At 38.9% G+C, this 15,894-nt stretch overlaps 1 protein-coding gene across 1 annotated transcript in view; it reads left to right on the forward strand.

Moving 5' to 3' along the window:
• Positions 1–15,894, forward strand: part of VWA8 (von Willebrand factor A domain containing 8) — a 421,660-nt gene that overhangs the window by 371,631 nt on the left and 34,135 nt on the right. Inside the window, exon 40 of the mRNA XM_045839249.1 lies at positions 1,966–2,074. Within this exon, the coding sequence (XP_045695205.1) occupies positions 1,966–2,074 (109 nt within the window). The remainder of the gene's footprint in view (positions 1–1,965; positions 2,075–15,894) is intronic.

Consider the following 15,894-nt stretch of genomic DNA (forward strand, 5'->3'; position numbering starts at 1 on the left):
GCACCTTGGCATGTCACCTCAGAAAACAACCATTCAGATAATATTTAACTTTCAGGTATTTATCTTTTGGTAGTCAATGTTTTCAAAGTATTATGTAATAGCATTTATTGAGTGCCACTGTGTGCCAAGCATTGTGCTAGGTACTGCAGATTCAGAGAAAAACGATATATTTCTTCTCCCAGAGAAAAAGAAGAGAATACCAGAGTGTATTACATGTAGTAAACATTTTTTCATTAAAGTTTTGGTTCAGTTAAAAACACATACACACATGCATTTGTGTGTAACTGTATCTAAGTATGTTAAAGCATACTTCTTATTGTGGACAATAAAGTTTGAAAACACCATGACAGGTAGAAACAAGCATAGCTATTAAAAGCAATAAAGTGTATGGGTTCTACAGTAGATATATGTAGAGGACACATGAAAGGGCATGATCACTTTACTGGAGAGGTCAAGCAAGTCTCCACAGGATGTGGCCTTTGAGCTGGGTCTTGAAAGCTAAACTGGCAATAACTAACCCAGGTGGGTGGTAGGGCAGGGATTGCAAACCTGCCCCATGGTCATCTAGGTCTAACATTATGTGAATCTAGTAAGCACTCTTTCCTGTGATGGATGGAATCTTCCCAGTACTTGGCCTGACAGGGAGAAATAGAGACCATTCATTCTCACTGCAGCCCAAGGTGATAAAAGTATACTTTAGATAAGAGTTTCACCTACTCACCTGACATCCATACCTCTAACTTTGCATGCAGCACACACACATACATACACATGCAGCTGTTTAGAAGACTATGTTGTAGTTTTTCGAGATATGCTTTCAGTACTCCCTGTTCTAGGATCAGCACCCTTTGCATTTATAGAAATTTATAGAAATGTGTAATAAAATTAGTGTATTATGAGTATGACACAGTAAAACCCAAGGGAGATTCATTCAGTGAATGAACTCTCTATGTTTGATTAGTTTAAGATGCTGCATTTTAAATGCAGAATCCAAACAGGCTTCCTAGCGGAAGTGAGCATGGATTTGAGTCTTGATGGGTATATGGGAGTTGGTAGGCAAAGAGGCAGGGAAAGGCACTCTGGGTGGGAGAGAAGCTTTCATGGGAGCTCCAAGACACAGGCATATGATGTGCTCAGGGAACCTCAGTGCACTGGCAAAACCGCAGGAGAAGCACATGAAAAATGGTAAAAAGGAGCACTGTATTGAAAGGAAGGAATTTCAAAGCTACAAATTAAGATACAATTATCCTGTTAAAAGTATACAGTCAGCAATTTCAGAAAATTCTTGTGTTTTCCATAGCAACACATTAAATTACATTCTTTGAGCCTCAACTACTATCTTAGGCAACCAAATATATGTCCTTGGTCTTAAAAGCAACCAGGAGCCTGACCAGGTGGGTCCATTGGTGGAGCTATGTCCCATATACCAAGTGATGCAGTTCAATTCCTGGTCAGTGCACATACCTAGGTTAGGGTTAGATCCCTGTTCAGGTCCCATACAATTGATACTTCTCTATCTTCCCCCTCCTCTAAAATCAATAAACATATCTTCAAGTGAGGAGTTATAAAAAACAAAAAGCAACTAGGAGCTTCCTCATGAACTGACTAGCTGCCATCATTGAGGCACATCTTTGGTATGAGAGCCAGTGGTGCACGTTTCTGTCTCAGTGTTAGCAACCTCGTCGTGGGCAGCTTGAAATCCATTGTGGCATTTACATCACAGAAATCAGCAGATGCTACAAACCAGGACATTTATTTTGTCCTGAAGGGTGACTTGTTAATCATTTACCTGAACATTCCCCTCCTTTGAAACTCCCAGCTGGAGACATCACCACTTGCCTTTCTCCTCAAAGGCACCCTCAATTACCAAGGAGTTTGCTACAGTTCTAGCAGTAGATGAATGGAACATAAAGACCCACCTGTACACAATTTCAGCTGTTGTCTTTTTTCCCCCTTTGATTTCAGGCTGAAGGAGATCCAAATGAGTGAATATGATGCCACAATTTATGAAAGGTTTTCAGGCGCTGTCCGAAGGCAGGTGCACTCCCTCCGAATCATCCTGGATAATCTACAGGTAATCCTCCATTTGTAGACCATGGAAATAATCGGGGCCTAAAGCTGAACTGATCCCAAAACTTTTGGAGAAAATTATTCAAACCCTAATCAACCAGTTAGAAAAAAAATAATGCTAAAATATTTGCATAAAGCTGTGGGTCTCTCCATGGCTTTCTTAATTGAGTTCTCCAAGGAAAAAGATTTGAGCTCACCTTTCTCCCTATCCAGGAAGCAGTAATTTGATCAGCATCCCCAGAAGACATCATGCTTCCCGATTCCCCACATCTAGGATCTGTGATCATCTAACCTCTACTAGAAATTCACAAATAGAACTCCTCTAGAAATGATTTCACTGTCATTGTCTGGAGAGACAGAGGAGAATCTTGGGTCATCTAGGCTCTACATTCTCTGTGCCTCTGGCCGTCTGCTCCTCCAGCCCTCTCCGGCCCCTAGACTGCCTACCTTTTTGCAGTTTCACAGACTGGATGCCCCAGAACTACTTAACATTGCTATTGAGCCTAAAAGTATCAATGAAGATGCTTCAGTGTTTCCTAAGCAAAGGCTTGTTATTTGGAGATTTTATATTTGATAAGGTATCCGGCCAATTTGTACAGATAACTGAGGCAGGACTAGGTATATCCTAAAATCACAAATCATGTAAGATTATTTTGCTGAGAGAGACAGGGAGAGGGTGAGGGAGAAGGGCAGATGCCTCATTTCAGGGGAAAAGGGGCAGGGTTGGGAGCTGGGCTGTAACATGCTTCTCTACTCTACCCTAGAACCTTCTGTGTCCTTTCCATGTAATGTTTGAAACCGATTACCTTCAGTTTTGCCCTTTTCCTCTTTGGTTCTTGTTTATAGTTGTTCTTTGGTGGGGTTGTTTTTCATTATTTGCTAAGTATTGAGGGTAAGAAGTTATGTGATGCAATTTTAATCCACCATCTTAACCCAAAACTCTGGGAAAGCCTCATATTTAAAAAGATCTAAACTGCATCATGAGATTAGGAAAAGTTCTGTAATTTCCAACTAAATTCCTAATTTTAAAATATCATGAATGTAAGAATTAAGTCATTTGCTGTTTTTTAAAAATCCATAATACAGTTATTTAGGATAAAATAGCTTAAGTTTTTGTATAAACTATGTATACATTTGAATGGCTGAATTTTCTTCTATAGTCACTCACTTAACAAGTGCTCATTGCTCTGGGCATTGAGGGCAACTGTCAGATGGGCTCTCAATGCCAGGGCAAGACGATAGATGAGTAAGAGCCAAGTAGTTCACGGAAGATGAGGGTAGTGGGAGCTAGTGCTTGTACTGAGACTGAAGAATGAATATGGTTTAGTCATTCATTTATTTCTTGAGTTCTTGATGCACACCAGGCATTAGGGGCAGAAAAATAAAGTGCAGTCCCTGCCTTCAAAGAAGGAACTCAGGAAAGACAAATAAGCAAACAGTTTTCTAAATTCTGTAGAGAACTATGCACACGATGCTATGGGATGAATGAGAAAAGCCTTCACAGAAAATGTAATGCTTCAGTTCAGCCTTGAAAATGTTTAGGAATTTCCCAGGTATTTGAAGAGTCAGGATGTTCCAGACATAGGACACAGTGTATATAAGTGCAGGTTGTTCAATGTGACTAAGGAGGGAGTGTATGTGATGGGAGACAGTGGCAAGGGAGAAGGCTGGCCAAGCGGTAGGAATCAGATCATGAATAGCCCCGGATGCTGTGAGAACGTGCAAATAACATTGGGTTTTACCCTATGGACAAACAGGCCATTCGAGGATTCACATTATTAGAAAGGGTTACAAGAATACATTAACTGAGGGAATCAGAATCCTCATCTGGTAATATTATATGTCTTCATTCGTATTTATTGGGCACCATACTATAGTTACTTTTATAAACATCATCACATTTAATCCTCATATCAACCCTTTTATTTTATTTTATTTTTTTAGGAAATTTTTTTTAAATATTTTATTTATTTATTTTTAGAGAGGGAAGGGAGGGGGAGAGAGACAGACAGACAGACAGACAGAGACAGACAGACATCAATGTGCAGTTGCTGGGGGTTATGGCCTGCAACCCAGGCATGTACCCTGGCTGGGAATCGAACCTGCGACACTTTGCTTCGCAGCCCGCGCTCAATCCACTGAGCTACGCCAGCCAGGGCAACATATCAACCCTTTTAAATAAATGATTACATTTACAAGATCAGCCAAAGGAAGAAAAGTCAGATCTACTGGTATGACTTCCTGCAGTAGAACGCAGATTAAGCCTGGGTTAGAAGGAGAGTTTGCACTCAGGAATGACTCTCCTGCTAAACTCCCCAGTGACAAGACCAGTGTCAGAAAATGGTATTCATTTTGTTTTCAGCTTTCAAACAGAGAAATGAAAGAAAGTTGTTAGTGCCTCAAGGAAATGCAACCAATGAGATTAAATAGATAGCAGCCGAGAAATTGGCACTATAAAAATATGTAAAGAGATTGGGCTTAATAACCTCCTGAATATTTGTAAATAGAGTAACTATTTCAAGAACATTTTTCTTTCCTTCCTTCCTAGAAATCTGAAAAAGAAAAAAATAGGCTTCAATAATAGCAAGAAAACGTTTAATATATAAGAAAGGAAATAAAAGTGATTTAATCTTTGAAAGAGTATCTAAAGTGGATGTAAAACTTCAGCCTCTAGAAACCTTTGCAAATAATCCAGCATTTCCATTATACCAAGTATCTATTAGGAGTTACCATGTATTATGCCTCACGTATCAGTGTCATCATCAAGATCTCCTCCTTCATCCTTATTGCTGTCCCTTTATAGCTAGTAGTGCCAGCTCTGGGGCCAGACAGCCTGGGTTCTGTCAAGTGGGAATGACAAAGAATAGGGCAATTAGAAAGATTAACTCAGATGATGCATGTAAACCATTTCCAACAGCACCCAGCATACAGCTTTCTCTACAGAAAAATTAGCTTCATCATTAGTTTCATTATACTTAGTATTCATTAGCCTGGACTGCAGGCCAGGCACCCAGTCCAGTACCTTACATTCATTGTTCTAGTTAATCCTTACAATCACCCAGTAAGGATTATGTTCTGTGTTTGATAGATAAGGAAATTGAAACGAATAGTTATCCCCAAGAGGGAATTGGAGATTAGAAAATGTGGCTGGTGAAACAAATATCTGAGCCAAAGGTCAGGTCTCTATTATCTGCCCTGTTATCATCTTCCAACTCTGCAGTTCTATAAAAAGTATAATTCTTCCGTATACTCATAAAACATTTTGCATCATTATCCAAATGCCAACACAGCATTTTCAAGTTTGTTTGTTTGTTTTTAAGATTTTATTTATTTATCTTAGAGAGGGAAGGGAGGGAGAAAGAAAGAGAGAAACATCAATGTGCAGTTGCTGGTGGTCATGACCTGCAACCCAGGCATGTACCCTGACTGGGAATCGAACCTGCGACACTTTGGTTCGCAGCCCGCACTCAATCCACAGAGCTATGCTAGCCAGGGCTCAAGTGTTTTTGTTTTTAATGAACAGAGGTGTTATTCTCAGGTAGGCCATCTAGTCCGCAATTTTAAGAGATAGTGCTACTTAAAAACAGCTACTGGTTGGGACAGACAGGACCTCATCTGGAATATGAGTCTTTAGATTGTAACCAAAATGAGAAGGTTTGATTTGGTCCTGTTTTTGCCATCTTCTGCCAGTCCTGTGTGCCTCTGATTGACTAATACCTGCCAGCTGTTTTGAGGTCGCTGTGTAATGTCCTTAACCATGGGTGTTTCCTTGGTGAACAGTACAAAGTCTGGAAGGGAGCTAGCGAATCATCACTTAAGATGACTTTCCAAAGCACAACTTCAGGCCCATGCATTGATTCCAGGTGGCTGGGCTGAGATCTGAGAACCAGGAAATGGTGTTGCCACCATCTGATTCGACATGTGCCTCAGCTGCAGCACATCATTCTTCTCAATTAAGAAAGCTCTCACTAGTAACCTTCCTTTGCTTCTGACTGGATTATTTATGGAAAACCAGTCTTGGTTGTCAGACCTTTTATGAACCAGCAGCAAGGATGTTCTAATTAGAGTAGCAGAGTCTATTATAATTTCAGTTACATTTGATTCAGAATCTGAATCTCTAATTTCACTATTCCCTAACAAAGAAAATATCCATTCCTACAAAAAGCCACTGACTTTAATTATCTGTCTCTCCAGTGTTTTTCTGATCTACAATCAGCAATTTCACTCTCAGGATAATCTAAATTAGTCTTTTTCTGATTGCCTTGGCTATCCTGATAGCTCTTGGAACCAACAATTATGTTTCTTGCTTTGTTTGTTTGTTTGTTTAAGTCCTTCAAATTGACCTTGTGTTTAGATAAAAAGTGTTTTTGAACTGATGTGTGACATATACTGAGGGCACAAGATATTGTCTCTGTCCTCAAGGTTATAGTATTGACGGCTAAGGAAGGTAGGCACCTAAACAGATCATTTTAGTCTAACATGGTAGGTGTCTAGATGGAGGGATGTATAACATGCAGTGAAAGTCCAGAGGAAAGGGAGGCTAGGGTAGATTTCAAAGGAAAGGATACATGAGCTGAGTCTTAAAGGGTGCACAGAAATAACCAGACAGAGAAGGTGGAAACGGTGCCCCAGTAGTGGCCACAACACAGACAAAGGCATGACACTGTGGTCTCAGGTGCAAGCTAATGGCCAAACGTAAGTGTGAGCAGGATTCCATCCAGTGTAGGTGTGGCAAGGAACTTTGACCTTATTCTGAGTACTCATTTTGCTAATATGTAAAGAATGGAAAGCATTTCTCCACTTTTATTTAGTATCCAATAACTGTGTCTCATCTTATAGTCATTTATTGAATATTTTGCCTAACAGTTCTTGCCTTCCACAACTAACCTAGAGAAGAAGACACATGTGTAGCTAATAGAAGACACAATGTGGTAAGTACCACAGAAAGGTTTTAAACAAAGAGCTGTGGTTATGTAGACAAATGTACAAGCATTTTCTAAGCTGGACAGTTAGGGGAATACTCACAAAGGGAGTGTCGTTTGAGGTGGACCGTAAGGATGAGCATGATTTCAGTTGGCTACTCCTTTAAGGATGGGGGTGGAAGGATAGTCTTGACCAGAGCTTCTCAAACCTTCTAAGGTGAGGTGGCCTGGTTTTTTACAACTGACGTTGGACTAATATTTTTATAAAATAAAATAGAAATGAATGTGAAAAAAAATATACAAAATAACATAAAAAATACAAGCCTATATCACTTAATATCAGAGTCAACAAACATAAAATTACTTTGTCAAACTGCCGTACAAGTTTCTAAGTGCTTACTGTCAATTTCTGTTACTTATGTCACCACCGACCCATAGCAAGTATTCACACACCAAAGATAGTTTGTATAGCACCGGTCTAGATAGAAGAAACCTATAAACAGAGGACTAAGACTTGAATACAGGGCTGTTTGGAGAATGGCAGACTGTCCAAGTGCCTAGAGTTTGGGGATGGATTTGGGGGCCTAGTGGGTGATGGGAGAAAAAACTAGAGAGAAGGTGAATCCGAAGAGCCTTGCGCACCGTAGTGACTGGATTCTGTAATCAGTGAGGAGCGTGAACCTGATTGAGAAAGGAAAGGTGTGGCTATATCTTCTTTAGGAAGTTTTATATCCCTGGAGGGAAAAAGTTTCAGAGAAGAGAGGAGTGGAAGCCAGGAAATTAAATCCTAAGATTACTTCAGTTATCCAGGTGACAGTGATAGGAACCCAAACCAGAGTAATTGAAATGAAAATGGAAAGGATGGGACAGTTTGGAGGCAAGACAAGAATACAGTAATAGATTAAATGTGGGGTGAGGGGGATGATGAGGTTTTCAAGCCCTAGAAGACAGAAATAGGAAACACAGGAAGAGGAGAGACTTGGAGATAGCAACTGTTTTCTCACTACTCAGACACCTGTGTAAAAATATGAAGCATGCCCTGGCTGGCGTAGCTCAGTGGATTGAGCGTGGGCTGGGAACCAAAGTGTCTCAGGTTTGATTCCCAGCCAGGGTACATGCCTGGGTTGCAGGCCATAACCCCCAGCAACCGCACATTGATGTTTCTCTCTCTCTCTCTCTCTCTCTCTCTCTCTCTCTCTCTCTATCTCCCTCCCTTCCCTCTCTAAAAATAAATAAATAAAATATTTTTAAAAAATATGAAGCATGATATTTCAATCTGGAGTTCAGGAGCAAGGTTAGGGCCAAATAGGGTTGCATATCTATATAGGTATCTATGTCTATATTTTAATGCTTACCTCTATAAAGGAACATTCAAAGCCAGGAGAACTATGTTGACTAAGATGAGAGCACAGAGCAAAGAGAGAAGAAAGGTGAAGGCAACCATGTCAAGGAACATCTGTATTTCAGGGGAAGCAGTGAAATACTGCTCCTATTAGCACATAAATGCCTCGTCACTCAGCATATGGCATCAGTGGCCACAAGGGGACCACTTCAACTGAATGCAGACTAGAAATATAGTCCTGACTTCCAGGCTGTTTGAGTACAGGCATCTAGCTCAGTATTTGCTGGATGACCATTAAATTGAGTAAAACAGCAAAAAATCTGTAAATAGTGAAAAACCCATATGATAGAAGAAATTAGGGAAGAGTGACAGTGACATGCAAGAAGATTTGAACAATTTTTACTAAACATAGTATGATGCAACCCCTATGAACGATACTACCAAAGAGAACTCAAGAAACTTCCTAAGAAATCGTATTACTAGCGAGTCAGTGCATGAGACCAACAGGATCTCATTAACACTCCAACTTGGAGAGGCAGGGGGTAGAAGAGAAAGCCCTAGAGGTGGCGAGAAGCAGATCACTTGCCCTCCATTTTGTCACTGCCAAGCAGCAGCCTTGGGAGGCATGGGTCGGGAGCTCTAGGTTTTGTATAGTGGCCACGACAAGCAAAAACGCTGGAACGTAATAACACTGGGAAAGGGGCCAGACAAGCCTCAGCTTACACTTGGCTTGAGGACTAGATCAAACAAATGCCAAATGACCCTGTTGCAATGGCTTTTCCAAACAAAGTAAGAAATGATGTGGAGATGATGTTCTCATGCTGTGAGGGTCCACAGTTCCAACTCCTTCTCTGCCAAGTCTTGAGCTAGCACTGTAGACTCAGTTCAACTACTAACACTAGTGTAAAATCTTCAGGGAGAATTCTAACAAAGTGGGGAGTAAATGAAACCAAGGAGAATTTATCTAATCTGTTCCTGAACAGTTTTGTGCTGCCATTGTATCATTCAATAATAAGGATGCTGGTCTCTTATGGCCAAGATGGAGGCATAGATAGATATACTTTGCCTTTTCACACAACCAAAAGAAGGACAACAAATTTAAAAACAAAAAAACAACCAAAACTGCCAGGAAATCAAACTGTATGGAAGTTCACCACCCAAAGTGTTAAAGAAGAAATATTCATTCAGACTGGTAGAAGGGTTGGAGATGGGCAGCTACGGTGGAGAAGACAGGGGATCCACATTTGTGTGAGGATAATCCAGAAGGAACAACTGGGGAGAAAGACAGATAGTGCAATCCAGGTTTCTAGAGCAGGAAAAGAAAGCCTCAAAACCACTGTGTGGGGGTTGCAGCAGCGGGAGAAATCCCCAGCCTCATAGGAAAGTTTGTTGGAGAGACCCACAGGGTACTGGAATGTACACAAACCCACCCACTCAGGAGTCAGCACCAGAAGAGTCCAATTTGCTTGTGGATAGCGCGAGAAGTGACCAAAGGCCACCAAGAACCAAATAAGCAGCATAGTTCCTTCTCTGACCCTTCCACCACAGACAGCGGCCACAATGCAGCAATGTAGGTTGCCCCACCCTGGCAAATACCTAAGGCTCCACCCCTTACAATATAACCGGTGTGCTGAAACAAAGAAATACGGCCCAAATGAAAGAACAGACCAAAACTCCAGGAAAATAATTAAGTGATGAAGAAATAGCCAACCTGTCAGTTGCAGAGTTCAAAACACTGGCAATCAGGATGCTCACAGAAATGGTTGAGTATGGTCACAAAATCGAGGAAAAAGCAAAGGCTATGCAAAGTGAAGTAAAGGAAAATATACAAGGAACCAATAGTGAAGGTAAGGATACCAGGACTCAAATCAACAGTTTGGAGCAGAAGGAAGAAATAAGCATTCAACCAGAACAGAATGAAGAAACAAGAATTCAAAAAATGAGGAGAGGCTTAGGAACCTCAAGGACAACTTTAAGCAACCTAACATCCAAATCACAGAAGTGCCAGAAAGAGAAGAGGAAGAACAAGAAAATGGAAAACTTATTTGAAAATGTAATGAAGGGGAACTTCCCCAATCTGGCCAAGGAAATAGACTTCTAGGAAGTCCAGGAAACTCAGAGAGTCCCAAAGAAGCTGGACCCAAGGAAGCACACACCAAGGCACACCATAATTACATTACCCAAGATTAAAGATAAGGAGAGAATCTTTAAAGCAGCAAAAGAAAAGGAGATAGTTACCTACCAAGGAGTTCCCATAAGACTATTAGCTGATTTCTCCAAAGAACCCTTGCAAGCAAGAGAGGCTGGAAAGAAGTATTCCAAGTCATGAAAGGAAGGACCTACATCCAAGATTACTCTATCCAGCAAAGCTATCATTTAGAATGGAAGGGCAGATAAAGTGCTTCCCAGACAACTTTTATTGATGATCATCTATATGCTTTGTTCTGTCAAATGTTTGTACTTTCTGAAAAAAATTAACTAAGTCTTTCTAATCTCTTTAGTAAAGAAATTCTGAAGGAATAATAGAAAATAGGCTTGTTTGTATGGTTTATAAGTAAAGGAAGATTTGATTAACCATAACCCAAATAAGTGAATGCTTAAGATTAATCAGAATATTTTCAGTGCTGAAACCACAAGACAAAGTGTCAAGTTCAAGGAATTAATCATCACCAAGCCCTTATTATATGAAATGTTAAAGGGACTTATCTAAGAAAAAGAAGGTGATCAAAAATATGAACAGTAAAATGACAGCAAATTCACAACTGTCAACAACTGAACCATAAAAAGAATAAGAACAAAAACAAACCAAGCAAACAACTAGAATAGGAACAGAATCACAGAAATGGAGATCACATGGAGGGTTATCACTGGGGAGGGGAAGGGGAGATGGGGGAAAAGTTACAGGGAGTAAGGAGCATAAATGATAGGTACAGAATAGACAGGGGGAGGTTAAGAATAGTATGGGAAATGGAGAAGCCAAAGAACTTATATGTATGATCCATGGACATGAACTAAGTGGGGAGGTGAATGCTGATGGGGAAGGTTCAGGGCAGAGGGGAATAAAGGGGAAAAAATGGGACAACTGTAATAGCATAACCAATAAAATATACTTAAAAAGAATAAGGATACCAGAAAATGCAGTAATATGGGATCTATGAAATTATTCTACAGTGAAGTGACCTAGCAGGCATTCAGGATGTAGGGGGAGAAGATGCTGCTGGGCTAGAATGTTTTCCTCTGAAAACACCAGATATTTAGAAAACATCTGTTTTGTGTTCTCAAAATTCAGAGAATCTTGAAGTATGTGAAATAAAACATGGATTTAAAAGGATCTGGCTAAGATGTCAGCAGAAATGATATGGGAGATGAATGCAATAAAGATTGTAAGAAAACTAAAAATGCAATGCCAAAACTGAAACCTACTTTAAAAGTAGAAAGGACAGATCAATTCAGTCTTAAAGCCAACTACTAACGTGAATGGAAAACTTGGAATTGTCATTCCAAATTTTGGAGGTAATAGAGGTAAAAACCATAAGAAAGCTGATCAATAAAAACAGTCCAGGGAGCTAACTTTCAGAGCCATGAGACACCCCAATAAGTAGAATAGTACTGGGCACATGGTAAGTGCTCAGTAAATACATGCTGAATGAGCCTCTATTCCCAAAGAGGCCTTCAAGAAAGGACACATAAACACTTATCAGAATCATAACAAAAGTAAACTACTGGGTTGAAGACAGGCCTAAGTCTATGGGTCAAAAGAACTTCACTAAGTACCAGGCAAAATTAATGAAAAGAGATCAGCACCTCACCACAGTTTCAGGGAATTTTAACACTTCAAAAATAAAGAACATATCCTAAAAGAATATAAGCAGACAAGAAAATAAGCTATTATTACAGAAAGAAAAAGTAATCTTGCATTAGTTTTTCCTGAAACATCGAATGCCAGAAGATAGTAAAAGAATGTCTGCAGGATGTGGGGTCAGGGGGCTGGAGGAGTTGTGACCCAAGAATTCTACACTCAGCCAAAGCACAAAGGTGACAGAAAGACTTTGCACATATTCAGAGACTTAAAGTATATGTCACCTAAGTCCCCCTTTTGAAAATAACTTTGAGAGTATAATGGGTCTAAATAGTAATGGAAAAAATATAATAAAGATTAAATTTTTAAAAAAAGAATTTTGAACTAAACACATATATATGTATGTAGAAATACTCTAGTCAATTAAGACAGGAATAGAAATTCCTTAAAAATGGGAAACTTTCATTGTAAAAAGATTAGCAATGAGCATTGGAAACAGTTAAACACAGAATAGAATCAGGTCCAAATAATTTTGGTAAATACATTTGGAAGAAAACTTAAATATCAAGAATAATTCTTTCAAAAAATACACAATAAAAAATAGTGAATTTAATCATAAAAAGCAGGGCCTAAATCCTAAATTACTTCAAAAATTAAACAAAAATCAAGAAGTTGATATAGAAGAGAAATAGAAGAAAGCACAAAGTGTGATAATTCATGTTACATACAGTTGGGACAAATACAGTTTTATTCCCCAAAATAATTGCAGAAATAAAAGTTGATTAGGTTTTTTAAAAACTTAATCATGCTTGTCTTTTTAAATGTATTTCTCGCACATACAGCATGTTTTTGTAAAGATGCCTCTGATTCCTGTGCAGAAAGGGAAAAGACAGGGGTCCAGGGCTGAAGCAGGGAGACTCCTGGGAAGCTCTTGCAATGATCCAGGGAGAGGAAATGATGGTCACACTAGGGGCAGGCATGGAGATGGGAAGAGATGGTCAGATACTGCTGGAAGGCAAGAGGATTTGCCAGTGGACTAGGTATGAGATGTGAGGGAAGGAAGAGTCAAAGGGGACTCTTAGGTATGTGGCCTGAACAGCTGAAAGGTTGGGGTTGGGAGACCTCAGCAAAAGGTCTCTTGCCTTTTACTGAGATGAGGAGGACATGGGGAGAGCAGGGAGTCGGGGAGCTAGGGCTGAATTTTGAACTGTTAAAGTTAAAATGCCTATTGTGTATGCACACTGATAGGTGTAGATCCCAGCTTCTTTGAAGTACAAAATACCTAGTTGTTAAAGGAAATACATGAAATCATTTTTGTTCATAAAAACTAATTATAAAATAACAGTAAATTAACACCCAAAGTAATAGTTTAGTTGCGCTTCAGCATCCAAAAGTACAAATTCTTCTAACAAGAATTATCTTTGTTAGCCCTGGCTGATGTAGCTCAATAGATTGAGTGCTGCCTGAGAACCAAAGGGTCTCTGGTTTGATTCCCAGTCAGGGCATAAGCTTAGGTTGTAGGTCAGGTCCCCAGTAGGGTGCGCATGAGAGGCAACCATACATTGATGTTTTTCTCCCTCTCTTTCTCCTTCCCTTCCCTCTCCTTAAAAATAAATAAATAAAATCTTTTTTTTAAAGAACTATCTCTACTGCATAGAATTCCATTGTGTAAATGTACCGTAGTTTTTTGATCCATTCATTTACTGATGGGCACTTAGATTGCTTCCAGCACTTGGCTATTGTAAATTGTGCTGCTATGAACATTGGGGTGCATAGGTTCTTTTGGATTGGTGTTTCAGGCTCTTAGGATATAACCCCAGCAGTGAGATTGCTGGGTCAAAAGGCAGTTCCATTTTTAGTTTTGTGAGAAAATTCCATACTGTTTTCCACAGTGGCTGCACCAATCTGCATTCTCACCCACAGTGCCCTAGAGTTCCCTTTTCTCCGAATCCTCTCCAACACTTGTTTGTTGATTTGTTTATGTTCGCCATTCTGACTAGTTTGAGGTGGTATCTCATTATGGTTTTAATTTGCATCTCTCCGATGGCTAGTGTTGCTGAGTGTACACCCTTTGCAACAGTATCAATGGAACTGGAGAGCATTATGCTGAGTGAAATAAGTCAGGCAGTGAGGGACAAATACCATATGATCTCACCTTTACCTGGAATGTAATCAACAAAAGAAAAAAGCAAACAAAATATGAACAGAGTCATTGAAATTAAGAACAATCTAAGAATAGCCAGAGGGGAGGGGGAAGGGGACAGTGGGGAGAAGAGTTTTCAGGAACCACTGTAAAGGACACATGGACAAAACCAAGGGGGAGGGTGAAAGCAAGGGAGGGAGATGGGTTTGGCCAGGGTGGGGTGGAGGGGTGGAGGGGTGGGGAGAAAATACAGACAACTATATTTGAACAACAGTAAAAGAATTTAAATTTTAAAAAGACCAAAAAAGGATTCTCTTTGTTAAATACATACGTCCCTGATTTGCCTTGCAATGAGATGTTACTTCAAGAAACAAGGAATTCTTTAAAATAGAAGGATCTATATCTTCTCTTTTTTGGTTAGTATTATACACCATTTAAAGCAGCTCACAACCTAACAGATATTTAGTAAAATATTTTTACCATCTCAAAATACTGAGAACCTCAAAGAAAAAATTTTTATTGTTTCCATTGATTTATAACTTTGTTATTTTATAAATGTATAAAAATTTATAAAAGTATTGAAATTAATCCAGCATATCTTTTTTGTTTGAATGATACAGATTAATAAAAATATACATTGGTTGGATGTAGAGAAATGTTAAAATAATAGGAGCTAATATTTAATTTAAAAAATCATTGATCCCAGGTATCCTCAAACATCTATTTGCATTTATTGCAAATAAATGTACCCAACAACTTTTATTGATGATCATCTACATGCTTTGTTCTGTCAAATTTATATGCTTTCTGAAAAAATTGCTATTTAAGTCTTTCTAATCTCTTTAATAAAGAAATTCTGAAAGAATAATAAAAAATGGGCTTGTTTATATGGTTTATAAGTAAAGGAAGACTTGATTAACCACAGCCCAAATAAGTGAACACTTAAGATTAATCAGAATATTTTCAGTGCTGAAATCACAAGAGAAAGTGTCACAAACCACAATTAGTTTTTGTGTAATTTATTCCTACCAATGCTCTCATTGTTGCAGGTGTGTGTGTGTGTGAGCGAGTGGGTGTGTTGCTTAACCAATTATTTCCCAGAATAAGGAATTAACCAGTATACATCATCCTCTGAGCATTTCAATTAGTCTGTGTTCTTTCTTCTTTTTCTTTTATTTTTTATTGAATTTATTGGGGTGACTTTGGTAAATAAAATTATATAGGTTTCAGGTATACAATTGTATAATACATCATCTGTGTATTGTATTGTTTACCACACTAAGTCAGCTCTCCTTCCATCACCATTTATCTCCCTGCACTCTCTCCTGTCTGCCCCTCACCCCCCACCCCTTTGGTAATCACCATACAGTCTAAGTGTTCTTTATGAGAAAGTAATAAAACTGTGTTTCTTTTTTAGAAAATCTGTAACATAGACTTTTCACCAGTAAAACCTAGCTTTATATAAAATAAATTCTCATTAGTATAAACTTATTGTATAATGCAAAACAGATATACAAGAATATTTCATGCAATAAGTATATACAATAAAGAACATGTTTGGTCCTTATGATAAATAAAAACAAGTATTTAGTAAACAAGTATTTTAATGAGTCCCATG

This window comes from Phyllostomus hastatus, unplaced genomic scaffold, assembly GCF_019186645.2.
Source record: "Phyllostomus hastatus isolate PE091 unplaced genomic scaffold, TTU_PhHast_1.1 phas_contig_29, whole genome shotgun sequence".
Taxonomy (NCBI): domain Eukaryota; kingdom Metazoa; phylum Chordata; class Mammalia; order Chiroptera; family Phyllostomidae; genus Phyllostomus; species Phyllostomus hastatus.